This window comes from Diabrotica virgifera, chromosome 8 (assembly GCF_917563875.1).
Source record: "Diabrotica virgifera virgifera chromosome 8, PGI_DIABVI_V3a".
Taxonomy (NCBI): Eukaryota; Metazoa; Arthropoda; class Insecta; order Coleoptera; family Chrysomelidae; genus Diabrotica; species Diabrotica virgifera.
This window is the reverse complement of record NC_065450.1, coordinates 41,196,776-41,217,489: the sequence shown is the minus strand read 5'-3', so window position 1 is coordinate 41,217,489 and position 20,714 is coordinate 41,196,776. Positions and strand designations below refer to the sequence as shown.

The following is a 20,714-nucleotide window of genomic DNA, read 5'->3' as shown; positions in this document are numbered from 1 at the left end:
GTTTTCGCTATTCTATTGCTAATTTAATATAATTTTATAATACAAGATTAAAAATGCATACTTGTATTTAATGTTTTCCAAAGAAAACTAGATTTCTGAAAAAAATTAAATAACGCCTCCTAGCTGGCATATTACTTATTAGGCTGGTTCGACATTATAACTCTTACATTGATGAAAAAGATCTGTTTTTAACAAGATCAAGATTGCAAAATTTGATTTAGCAGAACCGGACTTACAGTTTCATAACAAGGTTCCCACTCACCCCCACCTTTTATTTGCAAAGGTAGACTTAAATTTGTGAAATCAAATATGCGCAGAATTTTATGAAAAATACGATGATCGAATTTCCTGGACCCCCTCATTAGGAAAATTTTGTAAAATTTAGATTTTTTTATTTTTGATATTTAATTACGCCCTCTAACGGTGGACCCACAATTATGAAAATAATTTCCAGGATTTTCCCGAGGCAACTTTTGTTAAAAATTTTTTTCTCAAAGCTTTACTATAAACGGTTCCTGAGATATGGCTGAGAGCCATTTTTATTGGGACACCCGGTACATATTTGATTTCTTAATTATACTGGGTTGGGCTAAAGAATGGAACGAAGCAAATATCTTTGAAACGAAAAGAACAATCTTTTTGAAACTTTGCATGCAAGTACAGTGACGCAAAACGCATCTGTTGCTATACTTTTTGTTACTAGTTCACTTCAGGTTTCACCGGAAATACCCTAACTTATTTATTTTAAATGGGACACCCTGTATATTTTTGCAGATTTTGAAAGAACTTATTATTTTTAATTCATACATACCAAATTTGGAAGAAAGAAATAGTTAAAAAGTGTCTGTAGATAATTTTTTTATTAAAAATAAACGAGTACTACCATCCATACTATAGACTAAAACTATTGTTGTATTTATTTGAATTTAGCATAGTAGGTAACTATTACTGAACTAATTGACAGAAATAAGTTTTATTCAAAATTATTCATTTAAGTGAAAGATATCGCATTGAAATATTAATGATAATCGGTCATGGTGATCGTGTTAGAACTCATGACGAGGTGTGTAATATTTTTAATGAATTGCATCCTAAAAGAAATCCTATATCACATTCAACGGTTACTAAAACATTGAAACGTTTTAATGCAGCTGGGATAGTCAAAAATTTGCCAAAAACTGGAAGACCACGGACTGCAACGAACGAAGTTATTAAACAAAATATTGCAATTGATTTAGAGGAATCACCTCAAACTTCCACAACAAATTTGGCACTAAACCATGCAATAAGTCAACGTTTTGTAAGGAGAATATTGAAAATGGAAAAATATCATCCGTATAAGATACAATTGGTTCAAGAATTGTCAGATAATGATTTTGACCGACGGGTAGAGTTTGCGAACGAATGATGGACATTTGTAACAATGACGAACATTTTGCAAGTAATGTAGTGTTTTCCGATGATTCAACTTTTTGCTTAAATGGAACCGTTAACCGCCATAACTGTAGGTATTGGTCGAATGAGAATCCTCGTTGGATTATTGAAGCACTGAAGCACTTGAAGCACATCAGATAATTAATAATTAAGCTCTAACTGTCACTCTTTCCCCCATAACTCGGAAAATATCGACGGCACAAAAAAAATTAAAATAAAATAAATTATACGAAATCGTATTTTACACAACTTCAGTCCTTAGATACACTTGTTGTCGAAAAGTTAAATATGGCAGAGATATTGAGCAAAAACGGTTCTCCTTTATTCGCAATTTTAAATTTACACTATTGCCCCCTTTAAGATTAGAAAAAATAGAATCTTGCTTGGGTAGCTCGGCATGCAAGATCAAATGCTAACCCGACTGTACTATATAATTTTGAAGCTTTATCTTCTTGTATTGTAAAACTATACAGATTCTTTTAACCATTAAAGTCCTGTGTTTTGGCTATCTGTGGGCAAATTTTCAGCCAAATAGAAGAACATGTATTTTGGGATTGGAGGAAAATGGAAAAAACAATATTTTAACGTTTTCTATGCTAAAGTTTGATCAAAAACTTGTTTTAAAACAAAAAACTTGTTATAATGCCTAATAATCACATTTTGGACAACCCTTCAATTAAAACATTATTTTTTCAATTGATAATTTACGATAAAAAATGTAAATTTGTTTAAATATATTCCAAATCACTGTAAAATCGCTTAAAATGATATTTTGAGAAAAGAGAAGAAGACGAAAAAGACCTTCAATGTCTTATTTTTACCCCACCCCCATGTTTTTCATTTTGAAGTATGGTAAAAATATAGCAGCAGGGGGTCCACCGAAACCAGTATATTTTTTAAAGTGGTCTACGAGAAAAAATAGTTTGGGAGCCTCTGGGCTAACGTAAATAAATTAATCTATTATTTAACTGTAAACAGATTTATTTCTTGTTTTAATAGTTTTTTCTTCCAAACTTGGTATTTATGAATTACAAATAAAAGGTTCTTATCTGCAAAAATATACAGGGTGTCCCATTTAAAGTAAATAAGTTAAGGGTATTTCCGGTGAAACCGGAAGTGAAATAGTAACAAAAAGTATAGCAGCAGATGAGTTTTGCGTCACTGTACTTGCATGCAAAGTTTCAAAAATATTGTTCTTTTCGTTTCAAAGATATTTGCTTGGTTCCATTCTTTAGCCCAACTCTGTATGTATATTTATTATACAATTAATTTGAATAGAAAATGTCAAATTTCGATTTGTTTTAGAGACTTTGAGGAGATATTCCGCTACACCATTTCTTGATAGAGAAGCTATTACTGATTATAAAGTGGAAGGAACAGACCTTATCATTGAAAAGGGAATGACTATTTACATTCCTGTATTTTCTTTGATGATGGACCCTAAATATTTTCCCAACCCAGAACAGTTCGATCCTGACAGATTTGCTGATAAAAATTTTAACTCAGATGGTTTGGTATTTTTTCCATTCGGAGATGGACCAAGGGCGTGCATAGGTAAGTGATCTTCTTTTTCTTTAAGTTTATTTTCTATCAAAGGTTGGAAATCATCATGGCTATGCAGACCCTGTTGACTGCCGCTCTAAATAGATCTGAACTACTGTATTCGAACCATTCCCTTAAGTTCTTAAGCCAGGATATTCTTCTTCACACATTTCACTTTCCTCGGATTTTATCATCACATGTTCTAAGTACTCAAGTTTTCGTCTTTTGATAGCTAATATTATTTGCGCTTCATTTCCTATCTCTAATAACACAAAACATTGCAGGAATGTTCCTAGAAGGTACACACAGGACATTGAAAACATTCCTGGAATGTCCCCAAAAGCATACGAACGTCTCTGAAAAGTCCCAGGAAAGTGCTGTGTCAGCATTTTAAACATTCCTTGAATGTCTTGTTAGAACATTCCATGAATGTCTACGAATGTTCTTTGACCATTCACAGTATATTTTTTAGACTGATTGTCTTGTTGAAACATTCCATGAATGTCTACGAATGTTCTTAGGACATTCAAGTATATTTTTTAGACATTCTCTGAAATATATCGTCAGTGATGAGACAATACCTCCTATATGTTTTTTCATGAGTTTTGCAGGAGACGAAAAACATTTTTTAAAGTCACCTCCTGTTTTCATGCGTAAGTTTTGACTTGTTTTGTAGTAAAGAGATAGTTGAATTTACTACAAAACAAGTCAAAAAATATATGAAAACTGGAGGTGGCCCAAACAAGTTTTTCATCTCCTACAAAATTCATGAAAAAGCAGATAGGAGGTATTGTCACATCACCGACGATATACCAGAAGTATATGTGGCCATACCAAATAATACATCCTTGATAAATATAAACATTTTTATTGCACAAAATCTTGTCATATATTTTTTCCACAATCATCACTACGATGACAATTCATTGTATTGAATTGTACATTACAATTACAATCTGGTCATAACTCTGACCAATGAGCAATTTTAATTTAACCTAAATTACTACTGTTCCTTAAAATGAAGAGCTTACCCAATAGCGTCTCTTATCTAATCTAACAGGCACACAAGCACTATGCTCTGCTTTTCTAACCGCACTATTCTAACATACACAGGCACACAAGCATTATGCTCTGGTTTTCACTATCACCTATCACTCAAACTAGTTCAAAAGGCTTTGTCCTTTTCGATCTTCTAGTTTGCCCAGTAGTATCGAGGAGCTGGATTTCCTCAATATTCTTGTAGGTACTTACGAAATTGTTGCTTGTGACTTCCAACTTTAAAAACAAGTTCAGCTGTAAAATATTTATGTACTTGAAGGCTTTTGTATACTTTCATCTGCTGCTTAGAGTAGTAACTGTGAGACTCCACCAGCTATGTATAAATATCTATAATAATAATTTAGTGGAATGCACTTTATGGTAAAATCAAATTCTGACTGAATTGTATATGGATCTAAATCCCCAATTATTTTCAGCTTCAACAAATATCTAAAACAATAAAAGAAATAACGTTATTGCTTGCAAAATTCATCAATATTGATAAATATCAGAGAAAAATGAACAGTAAATAAAAATTTTTTCCCCTACCTTTCTCCAAACATCTGGAGTTTCCAATAATAATTTCCTTAAATAATCACTTTGCAGTGTGGTAAAGTTTATAAAGTTCACAAAATACAGCAAACGAAATCCAAATAAATCCAAAATAGACAAAATACGACGATAAACAATGAAATGAAATGATATTACAAACATAACCTCTGTAACCTGTAACTTTTTGTATGCCATACCAACCAGAACCAGAAGTCACGTGGTTTGGATTGCCTAAATACATATATACACGCGCGGCAAATTTGAAAATGAATGCAAATTGAATAGTAAATGGCCTCTCTTAAAATATAGGACATTGGTAGTATGTTCATAGAATGTCTTGTGGTAACATTCTACCAATAACTTAATCAGATGTTCACCGAATGTTCCTTGAATGTCCAGGACATTCAAACATTAATAGAACTTTGATAGTACATTCCTGGAATGTTTTGTGTTGTTAGGGATCATTCTAGCTGCTTCCACGTTTGACATTATTTGAATCCATGATATTCGTAGGATTCTTCTGTAACACCAAAATTCAAAGGTGACCGATTTCAGATGGACTTGTTTTAACGTCCACGCTTCCAAGCCATAAAGAAGAGTAGAGCACACGTAACACCAAAGCATCCTTAGGCGTAGTTCCAACCTTATATCCCGACAACAAAGAAACCTTTTAAGTTTAATGAATAATGCACGTGCTAGAGGGAAAGGCAGTTTTGTTTTAATTTGATTCAGAGTTGGACCACCATCTACAGATAGCTATTTCTGCATCTTATGCTTCATCAGTGTAGCTATGCAGTCCCAACTCTGAAACAAAAATCAACAATCCTGCCTTTTAAGGGAAATCACCGCGATGCAGTAATTCCACCTTTGAAACGCAAAACAGCGACATCTCTAGTAAAACTAGGAAGACGACGAAAAGACCCAGATGCAAAGTTTACTGTAATAAAACAAATAAAATAATTGAAATAAAACAATAAACAATATTTTAAATCCAAGACTTTTCATCGAAAGAAACTGCTTTCTGGTTACATCCTGAATCTCCGGCTTTATAAGCACGGAGACGACGAATATAGAAGAAAGTAGAAAGGACAACGGTCACGTATCTACTCCTTTTTCGTCTAGGAGAAAGTGCTGAAAGACAGTTTCGAGTACTCAAAAATCTGAGTAAAGAAGAACAAGGGGGAAGGCAGTTTTGTTTTAATTTGATTCACAGTTGGACCACCATCTACAGATAGCTATTTCTGCATCTTATTCTTCATCAGTGTAGCTATGCAGTCCCAACTCTGAAAAAAAATCAACAATCCTGCCTTTTAAGGGAAATCACCGCGATGCAGTAATTCCACCTTTGAGACGCAAAACAGCGACATCTCTAGTAAAACTAGGAAGACGACGAAAAGACCCAGATGCAAAGTTTACTGTAATAAAACAATACGCTATGTGCTATTTCAATACGCGTCTTGATTTCTTTGGTTTGGTCTACCTTTGATGTTATCCATGTTCATACGTATTTGTAGTTATCCACACTCTCAATTACAGTATCTTCAATAGTTAATTGGATGTTTGCGTGTGCTGATTTAGTCATGATCATGCATTTGTTTTCTTCAAATTCATCTTCAGTTCGTACTCATGACAGCGTTCATTAAGGCGTTGCATTACGTTCTGTAAATCATTGTCGTTATTCGTTATTGTTACTGTATCGGTTGCAAAACGTAAGTTGTTCAATACTTCTCCATTTTATAGATATTATACCTTCTATTGAGTCTGGGAGCGCTTGTTGAAATCCACAAATGTGCTAATTTCTGGTGTTTCCGGTTCTAGCGTCTTTTGTTCTTCCGCTTTTTTAGGTAGTCTACATAACATTTAGATCCAATGTATTACATACAAAAAATACTAATTAGAATTGAAATTTATCGGAAAATGTGATTTTATTGATTACTGTTGATAAAAAATATTAAGATTATGATGTTATCTATAAAATATAAACTACAAAATAAATATTATTTTTAGGTAAACGCTTAGGAGTTTTAGCCGTAGCTGCATGTCTCTCACATATTCTGTTAAACTTTAATATTGAGAAATGCGAAGATACTCCTGATCCAATAGAATTTGAAAAGAAATCATTTGTCCTCCAATCAAAATGCGGACTTCCTATAAAATTTTCTCGTTTGCCATATAGTAATAATAATATTCTGTAAATATATGCAATTTTTACAAAAAATGTCTAAGTAAATTAATTACCCCATCATTGGCATATCATCCTATGTTTTTCCTATTCTGTGTACCGAAAACCCACCCATACAAACCATTATTTCAATACCCAGTCACATCATCGCCCCGCTCAACTCAATTCAGTATAATAATAATAATATCGTATGGCATTTTTGCCGGGGAGATCCTCTCGGACAGGTTCCGGCGCCATTTACATCTTTAACCCTGTTTCAAGTAACTAGTGTTGATGTACACACTAGCCCAGGGGGACCGACGGCTTAAAGTACTCTCCGAGGCACTGTGAACAGCTCATATTATTTTTAGAAATGAAAATGGATTGTCTATGCCGGGGCTCGAACCCGGGCATTCTGGCTTATGAGACCAGTTGTCATGCCGATGGGCTACGGCTGTTCACAACTCAATTCAGTTATCTGAACTCTTGTTTCCCATTCTATAAGACTTAGCGACGATAATCACTAATCACAGATCATCCAAAATCAATTCAATAAGGCACACTCTTACAGCAAATAAATCAAAAAGAGCATTCAAAAACATCTAAACCTCATTCCATATAAAAAAGAGACCTTGCCGGATCAAACCAAAATATTTCTCCTTTTTATTGATAGTGTCACTGACAAGATCAATAGAACTCGTAACTCTCTAAACATCAAAACCTTCTTCCCTTCTTACTCAAAGTTATTCAATCTAGTCAGATCCGTAAAAGAACAAATCTAAAATGAATACTATCATCATCAACAGCTATTCCATCCATCGTCGGCTGTAAGCCTCCCTTAGGGGTGTCCATCCATATATGTTTGCTGTTTTTTGCATCCATTCGTGGCCAGCCATCGCTTGATGTCATCAGTACATCTTGTTTGAGGTCTGCCTCTACTTCTTTTGCTTGCCCTTGGTCGCCACTCGAGAATTCGCTTTGTCCACCAATTGTCTTTCACTCTTCCTATGTGTCCTGCCACTTCCATTTTAACATGGCAACCTTCTGGATCACATCTGTTACTTTTGATCGCCTTCTTATCTCTTCATTGGACTTGCGATCACTGAACTTAATGTTGAGCATTCTCCGTTCCATAGGTCTCTGGGTCACTTCAAGTTTGTGGACTATGCTGTTGTTAAAAGCCCAGGTTTCGGTTCCGTATGGCAACACGTACTGATCGAACGTTTTTGCCTTTAAAGTGTTTGGCAAGTTTGATTCAAATACTGTTTGTAATCGACCAAATGCTGCCCATACTAAGGAACATCTTCTATTTAAATCAGCCTTTAGGTTAAGCTTTGACAGTTCTATTTTTTGTCCCAAGTATATACACGACTTAACTTTTTCTATATTATTGTTGCCCAGAGTGTCTGTAAATGAATACTATGGTGTCTACGAAATACCTTGTTCCAATTTCCCAGGAATATACATAGGACAAGCAAACCGACGAATCCGCAACCATATTTACGAACATTGTAATCTGTAAAACATCCCGATCCTTCTTCAGTCCTAGCCTAACATATTCAGACATGTTACAAAATGCATTTCGAAAAATCAAAAATCATCGTTCCTATCCACTCCTTAGAATCGAGAATTATCCGTGAAGCCATCGAAATGAAAAACCCCCTGAGAGCTGAAACACGCGCAGTGACGCTAAAAGACTGCCAGCAACATAGCAACTGCTTCTTCAGCGACAACTGATCCCGCGTATACCGTTCCCACGCATACTGGGGGTATAAAAGCAGCTACAAAGGGCGTCACACGACACTAACTAGTCCGGTGCCAGCCACCGGAGGAGCAACACGTGCCAGCCAGCGGAGAGGAAGAAAGCCGAAGGAGTAGGAGTGACTTTGACTGTTGAACTTCTCAGTTCAGCTACGAATGTAAGCGTAGCAAGCAGTCGGGAGCTTCTCACTGTCTGAGGCAAAAACCAATCTACTGGATGTGGTGAATTTAGGGAGTTTGATTTTTATTGGATTCTCTGAGACGCCAGAGCTAGAGATTGATTAGCGAAAAAAGCAAAACGGGCTCGACGTGAGCCCGTTACGGGATTTCTACTGTGCCTTCGTAAGGGTATTGACACTGCAAGGTGTAGTTTTTAAAACACTGTGTAGTTTACCTGATGATACCAGCTCAGCAAAATAAACCAGAAGAATTATATTGTTCTGAGACTAACTACAATAGACCAGGGCATTTAGCACTAAAATCACCCGAATAAATAAATTTTTAGATACAGCACCTAGAGACTTGCAGTTTTTTGCATTATGTTCAGGATGACATCAGGAAAAAAGTCTACTATTCAAAAATGGTTGGAAATGCATAATTGCACTGTAAAGTGCATAAAATGCATCCAAAATTGCATAAATATAAAAATAAAGTCAAAATCAGTATATTAACAAACAAAATTTATTATTTGGGGGTTTTTGGGATCACTGAATACGATTACGCCATCAGAACTGATCCCCGGATCACCTGGTGCCCAAGGTCACGACAAGAGAAGTCATCTTTTGGAGTTTCGATGGTTTTCGGCATTAAATCGATGCAAACGGATTACTCACGGGTTTTAGGGGTCGCTAAATACGAATATGATATCACAATTGACCTCCGGAGTACCTGATGCCCAGGTTCGCTACTAAGGCACGTCATCTTCTGGAGTTTCGAGGGATTTCGGCACTAAATTGATGTAACTGGACTACTCGGGGGTTTGTGAGGTGGTTAAACACGAAGATGCCATCAGGATAGACCTTAGGATCACCTGGTGCCCAAGGCCACTGTAAGGGACGTCATCTTCTGGAGTTTCGAGGGCTTTCAGTATCAAATTGATGCAAACGGATTACTTACGGGTTTTTTAAGTCGCTAAACACGAATATGCCATCAACACCGACTCCCTGTGCACCTGGAGCTCAAGCTCACTGAAAGGGGTGTCCTCTTCTGGAGTTTGAGAGATTTCGGCATTAAATTGATAAAAATGGAATATTTGGGGGTTTTTGAGTCGTTAAAAAAGAATATACCATCAGAACAGACGTCCCAATCACCTGGTGCCCAAGGTCACTGCAAGGGACGTCACCTTCTGGAGTTTCGAGGTCTTTCGGTAACAAATTGATGCAAACGGATTACTTACGTGTTTTTAGAGTTGCTAAACACGAATATGATATCAGAATTGAACTCCAAAGAATCTGGTGACCAGAATAGCTTCTAGGGCACGTCATCTTCTGAAGTTTCGAGAGTTTTCGTCATAAAATGCATGCAAATGGATTACTCGGGGGGTTTTTGAGGTCGCTTAACACGAATATGCCATTATATCAGACCCATGGAGCACCTGGTGCACAGGGTCACTGCAAGGGACGTCATCTTCTGGAGTTTCGAGAAGTTTCGTCATTAAATTGATGCAAATGGATTACTGAGGGGTTCTTGAGGTCGCTAAATAGGAATATGTCATCAGAACCGGAGACCTGGTGCCCAAGGTTATTGCTAGGGGCGTCATGTTCTGGAGCTTCCAGAGTCTTCGGTACTAAATTGATGCAAACGGATTACTCATAGATTTTTGGGGTTGCTGAACGCGAATACGCCATCAGATCTCATCCTCGGAGCACATGGTGCCTAAGGCAGGTCATCTTCTAAAGTTCCGAGTGTTTTCGGCATTCAATTGATGCAAACGGATTACTTACTAGTCGAATTTTGGAGCTGTTGAACACGATTGCGTCATCAGAACAGACACCAGAGCACCTGGTACCTAGGGCACATCATCTTCTGGAGTTTCGAGGGTTTTCGGTACTTAATTGATGCAAATGGATTACTCATGGGTTTTTGCCATTTCTGAACATAAATACGCCATCAGAACATACACCAAAGCACTTGGTGCCTAAGGCACGTTTTCTGCTGTAGTTTCGACTTCGATACTAGATTAGTGCAAACCGATTACTCTTGAGTTTGTGGGGTTGCTGAACATGAATATGCCATCAGAGCCAACCCACGCAGCATCTGGTGTCTAACGCAGGTCATCTTCTGGATTTTCGAGTGTTCTCGGTACTAAATTGATGAAAACGGATTACTCATCGGTTTCTGGGGTACCTGGACACGAAAATGCCATTAGAACAGACACCGAAGCACCTGGTACCTAAAGCACGCTATCTTTTGGAGTTTCGAGAGTTTTCGATACTAAATTGATGAAAAATGGATTACTTTTTGACAAAGTGCAATGAAGTAGACACTTCTGTTTTATGTAGGCATATGAATTTATTAAAATTCTTAAAATTTATCCACAAGGGAGTGGAAGTACAAAACGTTTTCGATCAAACTGACCATCATCAGTGTAAACCTGTAAATAAGTGAACCACTAAGATTAAAAAGCAAAAGGGTTAAATTTTGACAGTTGAAAAAAATTAGAAAATGTGGTTACTTACGTCCAGTGCACAAGTAATTGTAACTAGCCACTTCAATAGGTGTAAAAACCTCTAAATTATATTATTGCTACATTATATATTAAAAAGTAGTCGACATTAAGTCGATGTCTTAAGATTTTAAAGATCACTAGTCGGTGATCTGTGGTCGGTAGTCGACCACATGTTGTTAGTGTTTGCCGACCTCAAAAACCCCCGAGTAATTTATTTTCATCAATTTAATGCCGAAATTCCTTAAAACTTCAGATGATGACGTCTCATGTAGTGACCTTGGGCATCAGGTGCACAGGGGGCCGGCTGTGATAATATATTCGTGTTTAGCGTCCTCAAAAACCCTCCAGTAATCCAGTTGTATCAATTAAATACCGAAAGCCCTCGAAACCCCAGAAATCATGTGTCCTAGTAGCGACCCTATGCACCAGGTATTCCGAAGTTCAATTATGATGGCATATTCATATTTAGCGACCCCAAAAACCCGTAAGTGATCCGTTCGCATCAATTTAATACCGAATCCCTCGAAACTTCAGAAGATGACGTCCCTTGCTGTGACCTTGGTACCAGGGCATCCGGTGGTCTGTTTTGATAGCGTATTCGTGTCTCAACAGCTCAAAAACCCCCGAGTAACCCATTTTTACCAATTTAATGACAAAATCCCTAAAAACTCCAGAAAATGACGTCCATTGCAGTGACCTTGGGCTCCAGGTGTACAGTGGGTCGGTTCTGATGGCATATTCGTGTTTAGCGACCTCTAAAACCCTCCGGTAACCTATTTGCATCAATTAAATGCCAAAATCCCTCGAAACCCCAGAAGATGACTTGCCTTGGTAGCGACCCTGGGCACCAGGTACTCCGGAATGAATTCAATTTGTGTTTGGCGACCTCAAAAAAACCAGAGTAATCCGTTTGCATCAATTTATTACCGAAAGCCCTCGAAAGTCCAGAAGATGACGTCCCTTGCAGTGACCTTGGGCACCAGGTGATCCAGAGGTCTCTTCTGATGGCATATTTTTGCTTAACCACCTCAAAAACCCCCGAATAGTCAAGTTGCATCAATTTAGTGCCGAAATCCCTCGAAACTCCAGAAGATGACGTGCCTTAGTAGCGACCCTGGGCACCAGGTACTCCGGAGGTCAATTCTGATGGCATATTAGTACTTAGTGATCCCTAAAACACGTGAGTAATCCGTTTGCATCGATTTAACGCCGAAAACCATCGAAACTCCAGAAGATGACGTTTCTTGCACTGACCTTGGGCACCAGGTGATCCGGGAGTCAGTTCTGATTGCATAGTCGTATTCAGTGACCACAAAAACCCCCCAAATAATAAATTTTGTTCCTAAGTATACTGATTTTGACTTTGTTTTTATATTTATTCAATTTTGGATGCATTTTATGCACTTTATAGTGCAATTATGCATTTCCACCCATTTTTGAATAGTAGACTTTTTTCCTGACGTCATCCTAAACATAATGCAAAAAACTGAAAGTCTCTAGGTGCTGTATTAAAAAATTTATTTATTTTGTGCTAAATGCCCTCGTCTAGAAGAATTATAATCTTCTGAGTTTGGAGCAGCTTCCATCTGTGTGAGAAAACATTTTACTGCTGCAAAATATTTACTACAAATTAAAATTTAACACTTTTTATTTGGACGATACAGACTTTGGAAGATTGAATAGAATATAATGAATTCATATTATTTTTATTCTTGTCTTTTCAATCTTTAAACTTTGTATTCATAAAAACATTAATAATACCTAATATTTAGATTATATAAGAGTCAACTGATATAAATAAAAATCAAATACTTCTTTGACTTTTTTTTTGACTTTGACGTCTTTGACTTCAAATACTTCGGGCTTGTCCAGTACCGGACTAAGAATAATAAGTATTGATGAAAGATATTATTTTTTTAGGTAAATTCAACAAAACATCAGTTTATAACTAAGACAAATTTCGAAAAATATGCACCAGAAATAATACAGAAATGGAAGATAAAAGAATATTTGACTGCAGTTAACAAACATAAGAATGAAGCAAGTATAATCGTGTAATGTAATATGTATCAAGATGTATCATTAAACGCTATATTATGCTATTGGCGAGGATAATTTAAAATTTAATGTCACTTAAATACAATAAAATTTACATACATAGACTCGTCTTAAAATTTCAATAATTTCATATTATTGCGCCAACTCTGAATTTTTATTAATAACGGCGTCAATTGTAATTAAAATTTCGGAAAATCACATTTTTAAGTCTATAGAACTGTCCTATTCATAAATACTATTAGCATAAATAATGTTATCGGTATTGAAAAAATTTAACCCAGCGTGAGAATGACCTTATTTTGCAGTGCGTCACTGGAAGTGCATTGTCATTTATTATCTATAAGACAAGAGACGTTAATAACTGGAGAAAGATTTATGTAGTGCCTTTTCACAAAATCATTTCATACTATTTGATTTAAAATTTATTTATATCAATTTACGCCATTACCTTCGGATGACTAAGGGGGTAAATTTTGACCCCGATGTATATTTTTATTTAATAAATTCAGAAATATTTTCAATTTTAAACTCATTATTTTTTTATTTGACTTTAATATCATTCTACATAGCCCCATATTTTGTAATAAAATAAATTCCCTAAATTTTACGAAAAAAAAAATATTTTATGAATTTGGGGTCAAAGACGGACTCCCTTGGCCTTCCATGTTCCAATTTTATATTAAATAATTACCGTCTATTATGTGGAATTGTTTGTAAGGAACATTTCAATATTGAAAAAAAAAATGTTTGTTAAACCTGTGGCGACGTAAATGAGTGTATATTTTAAAATTTCTTTAGTTCTCTCTTCAGAATGATGATTCCTGTTTTTGTTGAGTTGTAATTAAAATATCTTTTACTCATGTTTATTTATCATTTATTGATACGATACTAACATTAAAATTACGAAGACATTACTTTATTTCTTAAAACAACTCAATTTTTTGTCAATTGCCATTTTTTACTGGGGTCATTTTTGACCCCCGTTGGTCATCCGTGTAACAAAAAATGGTGGGTCATCGGAAGGTTAATAAAAATTCAGAGTTGGCGCAATGATATGAAATTATTGTAATTTAGAGAGGAATCTAGTCATGTAAGTTTTATTGTATTTGATTGACATTACATTTTCCATAAGATGTGTGAAGTATCCTTTTTCATATTTGTTCAATATGTAAAAAGAATGCAGTTATTGATAAAAATCAAATGCAGCAAATAAAATCTTAAAGTACATAGTTGTAATTTGTGTTCGCTTTGTCTTGTTTAATTTAAACGAACATGTTTCATCAAATTGGAGACTGCATTACCAATCCACACCTGATTTTTTTTTCATTTATTTAATCTTGCATCTTGTAGAGACAGATATACCTACTATTTCTTTAGTGTTGTTGTTACTCGATTTCTTTTAATGTGTTAAGCGATTCCTTGACATTTTTAATTATATTTAAAGTTAATTGGCGACATTAATAATATAGGTAAGTGTATGCAATTGTTTAACATTATTAACATTTTTTTCCAAGTATATTATCTATACCAGCGTATTCCAGAACAATACGAAACCTATTAGGCCTGGATCCCGCGTACCAAAAAAAGTGTATTAATAGCAAGCTGAAAATTTGTTAGGTGCCTAGTCGGACAAACTTTGATGAAGGGGAACATTGGAACAGGGGAAGTTTTAATTGTGGAACAGGTTACGGTTTTCGAAACGTCAGACTACGAAAACATTCCATGTACATGTACACTAAGCACCAAAATTAACGCACTACCTTAAAATTGGGACATTTTTGATGTCTCGTAATTCCTAAACCTGTTGTCCGATTTGAGTGATTTTTTTTGGTATATTATAACTTTGTTTTTCAAGAATATCGATGTAATAATATTATTGCTAAAGAGGTAAGTGTCATTGTATACCGGGTGTAACAATGATAGTTCCAAAGTTTGGAACATCCTGTGGAAAATTATAGCGTATATAAAATATTGAAATTTAAATGCAACTATAGCCTTAGGCTTTCTTAACATTTTGCTTTCTGACTCATTCGCTTATGTTGGATAATAAAAAAGTTAGGTATTTTGGCAATTCAGACGTATATTATACATTTTAAAGTAGAAAACTTTAAAATGATATCGCCAATATTTATGAGTTGCGTTCCTGGGACGACTTTACTAAAAGATAGTTCATTCAATTACATGAAATCAATCCCAAAAGAATATCCGTCGCAAAAAAATCATAGCATGTGATCTGTCTTTAAAAAGACAACCAAATGCAACGATGACAGTAAAATTCTCGCGTTAGAGATTTCATAGTAAATCACGAGGGAAAACCAGGAAAAAACCTCGTGCTACTATCCCGACATCGTAAGTATTTGGCCTTACATTTAATTTACCTTCAAAAAACTAATATCAAACTCTGACTTTAATATGTTTTAATTTTAAATAATATTAATAATACATAGATATACAATAAGTAATACTAAAATATAAAATTTGAACTCAATATGTTATTGACTTACTAATCGTGGTATTTTCTTTCTATTGACTTCCTCTTTCAGTATGGGTAACCACATCCTATTGCATTCTACCGAGGGATTTGCGACACAATTGGTTTCATTTAGCATAATTAGAGCCGCTTCTTTGATTTTTATTTTTTACTATCTGATTCTTTCAGGACTATACTTGAATCTCTCCACTGAACTCTATGTTCATTATCCCATGCGTGTTGACATATTTGAGATCTATCAAATTCTCTATTTTTAATATAAGACTGATGTTCACTTATTCTAACGTTTAATGGTCTTGATGTTTCACCTAAATAAAATTGTTCGCATTCACAAGGTATTTTATAAATGCAATTATATTGTTCTAACGAAAATTCATTTTTAGAAGAAAAACAATTGTTAACATCTGTTTTATTAAAAATGATTATCCTTTATCGTTTATAAATAAGGAATTGTAAAGATTGGATCGAATGGAACAGAACAATTTAGAACGGGATCCTACAACATTCACAAGAAATAATACGAGGAAAATAACAATACCATATATAAAAGGACTATCCGAGAAACTTAAAACAACAGGAAATAAATTCAACATTTCAACAACATTCAAAATAACAAACACATTGAGATCTATTCTATCTAAAACAAAACCTAACAATGAACAAGAAAGAACAAAGAATTGCATTTATAAAATACCTTGTGAATGCGAACAATTTTATTTAGGTGAAACATCAAGACCATTAAACGTTAGAATAAGTGAACATCAGTCTTATATTAAAAATAGAGAATTTGATAGATCTCAAATATGTCAACACGCATGGGATAATGAACATAGAGTTCAGTGGAGAGATTCAAGTATAGTCCTGAAAGAATCAGATAGTAAAAAGAGAAAAATCAAAGAAGCGGCTCTAATTATGCTAAATGAAACCAATTGTGTCGCAAATTCCTCGGTAGAATGCAGTAGGATGTGGTTACCCATACTGAAAGAGGAAGTCAATAGAAAGAAAATACCACGATTAGTAAGTCAATAACATATCGAGTTCAAATTTTATATTTTAGTATTACTTATTGTATATCTATGTATTATTAATATTATTTAAAATTAAAACATATTAAAGTCAGAGTTTGATATTAGTTTTTTGAAGGTAAATTAAATGTAAGACCAAATACTTACGATGTCGGGATAGTATCACGAGGTTTTTTCCTGGTTTTCCCTCGTGATTTACTATGAAATCTCTAACGCGAGAATTTTACTGTCATCGTTGCATTTGGTTGTCTTTTTAAAGACATATCACATGCTATGATTTTTTTTTGCGACGGATATTCTTGAGTTGGGATTGATTTCATGTAATCGAATGAACTATCTTTTAGTAAAGTCGTCCCAGGAACGCAACTCATAAATATTGGCGATATCATTAAAATGTATAATATACGTCTGAATTGCCAATATAAATGGGTCAGATTAAATAAATTATTAGAAGAATTCTTTTTACTTAGCAAAAACATTTTTGTTTATTTTAGAAGTATTTTGTATTTTGACTATGAAACCCGATTTGGGCTTCGAAACGTTAATAAATTCATTTTTTTAGTAAAATTGTGGCTTATTTCCCATAGAAAATAGTTAGTTGAATTTTTTCTTACAAACTGACGATTTATTTATTACTCTAAAACTGGTTGAGATATGCATATAAAATTTAGTATGTAGTAAGAGGTAGTTATTGCGCATTTTTTGACATACAATTAAGAATTTGATATTCACCATTGGCGTGTATATGGGTATAAACATTTTAGATACATCCCGTATGCACGCCCATGGTGAATATAAAATTATTAATTTTATGTCAAAAATGCGCAATAACTGCCTCTTAAAAACCACCAAATTTCATTTGCATATCTCAACCGGTTTTAGAGCAATAAATAAATCGTCAGTTTGTAAGAAAAAATTCAACATCCCGTATCTCGGAAACAAAGCATTTGCAGCCATATGTTTATAAAGCAAACGGTCATTATTTTTTCATGCAGAATTACTCCTTAAAGTTTGTCGCACTTATTGAGAAACACCCTGTATTGATAAATAACATTGCTAGTTGTTAAAGTATTTAACTTTTTTATTATCCCACATAAGCGAATGAATGAAAAAGGAAAATGTTAAGAAAGCATAAGGCTATAGTTAGTTTTTAATTCCAATATTTTATATACGCTAGAATATTCCACAGGGTGTTCCAAACTTTGAGGAAAAAACACACTATCATTGTTACACCCGGTATACAATAACACTCTCTCTTTAGCAATAATATTATTACGTCGATATTCTTGGACAATCGGACAACAATTTTAGGAAATATGAGTCATCAAAAATGTCCCATTTTTAAGGTGGTGCGTTAATTTTGATGCCTAGTATATTTTGTCGGACAGAACTCCAAATTGATTTATTACCCTTTCATTAAAATTTCATGCAAAAATCAGACTGTTATTTACGACCAACATAATTCCTGTCATTTGACATGTTCGACGTGTCGGAATTATTAAAATACCCAACATATTTGTCAAACAAACATTTTTCATATATTATATAAGGTTTGTTATTGAATAAACTTAAAAACAACCTGCTAGTTTTTTCAATCATAAACTTCTCAGGATGACACGTTCCACAATTAAAACTTCCCCTGTTCCAGTGTTCCCATACATCAGTGTTCGTCCGACTAGACACCGTTAAGCTACTAACAAATTTTCAGCTTGCTATTAATAAACGTTTTTCCAGTACGCGGGATCCAGGCCTATATTAAGTAATTTTCCAATAAGATAGCTTAATTATTCACAAGTAGTATGATACAATTGATCCAAAAAGAGACCTAACCCAGATATCCAAAGTAAAAGTTTCCTGCCAACACTAAATTATTCTATATGGTCCACATATTGTTCAGTAAAAAGTTACACCATTTTGAGAGTCGGGTTTGGTGTAGGGGGAGGGGGAAGGAGTCGATAAATTAGTAGTTTTTTACATTCGTCAATATTTCTAAAACTAGGTAATCGATTTAGCGTGAACAATATTCTATACAAAAATGTTTTACATTAAATTTGAAACATGTTTAAGTTTAAGAAAAAATGTTTAAGTTAGGCCATGATTTTTTTATCTTCAGTGCTGAAGCCATAGCAATTTATGAGGCCCTTCAATATTTTAAAGAATCAGAAGATATATCTACAACAATTATTTCCGATTCACTCTCTGTTCTTCTTGCTATTCGAACTATAGATTTTCCTAATAACAATTCAAATATTTATATCCTACTAATTAAGAAAATCCTTTTTGAAATTCATAAAAATAAAAGAAGAGTGAACTTTTTATGGGTTAAGGCTCATATAGGACTAACACATAATGAATATGTTGATAGATTGGCTAAGAAAGCCATTGAGTAGTATTGAGTATGGTACTTCAAATAATCGTAAGTTTTGCATCTGATTTAGTTAACACTATGACTTAAAAATCAGTGGAGTCAATCATGGCGAGATCTTTGTAAACAATCCAAATCTCAGTATTCACTGATTCAACCTTCTGTTCCAAATATATATTGGTTTAAAAATTATGTAGTACCTCGAATATATACAGTGCGTCCATAAAGTAACGCATAAATTCATTATTTCGTAAACCGGCGACTTTAAGGAAAAATTCCGAAACAGGTCGATTTTTATTTTTAAATTAAAATTTTTTGGCATATATATCATACTAGTGACGTCACCCATCTGGGCTTGATAACGTAATAGATGAATTTTTTAAATGAGAATAGGGGTCATGTGATAGCTCATTTGAAAGTGTATTTAATTCTCTATTTACTAATACAAACAATAACATAATTATTTATATAGGGTGTCCAAAAATAATTTTTTAATTAAATTAATTGAGACAAAAAGAAGAATGTATGTAACTTATTTATTTCAAAATTTGTTTTACTTTTGTCAGAAAACAGGAATACATGTTTATTTGACAAATAATAAATATTGCTTTTCGCTTATATTCAATGTTAGAGCTGCCACCCACTTGCCTCTTGGAAGTTTAACATTACGCTTAAGCGAAAATCAATGTTTATTTTTTTAAATAAAACATTTTTATGTTTTCTGGCACCAATAAAATATATTTAGAATTAAACAAATTACGTACATTCATCTTTTTGTACCAAGTAATTTAATTTAAAAAAACATTTTTGGACACCCTGTATAAATAATTGTATTAATGTTTATATTATTGAATAGAGAATTACATACCCTTTCAAATGAGCTATTACATGACCCCTATTCTCATTTAAAAAAATCATCGATTACGTCATCACGCCCAGATGGATGACGTCACTAGTATGATAAGTATGCCAAAAAATCGTAACTTAAAAATAAAAATCGACCTATTTCGGAATTTTTCCTTAAAGTCTCCGGTTTAAGAAATAATGAATTTATGCTTTACTTTATGGACGCACTGTACAACAACATTAATTAGAATGAAGTTTGGACATGCTTGTTTCCCTCTACATCTATCAAGAATTAAAGTTTTTGATTCAAATCTTTGTAATGAATATCAGAAGGTGGGTGATTTGAATCACCCTTTCTTTGAGTGCACAAAATACATTCCATACACCTACAAGTTAATCGAAGATTTAATAAAATGTAATGTTTTTCCACATTTCAATGTATCCCATCTATTGTCTCTGAATAGCAAAAATAGATATGATTGTTTAATGAAATTTATCTGTGAAACTAAAATTAACCTCTAAACTTTTAATCTTGATAATTTGATATATTATGTACATATGAAAAAAGAAGAAGAAGAAGATGTATAATGGAAAAATGTGGTGAGCAACTTGGACAGTCCATAGTGGCCAGCTGCAGCTTTTGAACTGAGTAGAGAGCTGTGGAAGAGTTTGCTATGGAGCTCTAAGGACCTCATTGCCTTCTTTATGTATGAATAGAAAACAAAAAGTTGTGACTGGCTAATTGACACCCAAGTCTATGCCATAAAACTAAA

General features: G+C 34.1%; 1 protein-coding gene across 1 annotated transcript in view; it reads left to right on the top strand.

Annotated features, from left to right (window-relative positions):
• Nucleotides 1–20,714, top strand: part of LOC126890142 (uncharacterized) — a 218,037-nt gene that overhangs the window by 113,362 nt on the left and 83,961 nt on the right. The window contains exons 4-5 of the mRNA XM_050658992.1: nucleotides 2,740–2,988; nucleotides 6,574–6,757. Coding sequence (XP_050514949.1) covers nucleotides 2,740–2,988; nucleotides 6,574–6,757 — 433 coding nt within the window. The remainder of the gene's footprint in view (nucleotides 1–2,739; nucleotides 2,989–6,573; nucleotides 6,758–20,714) is intronic.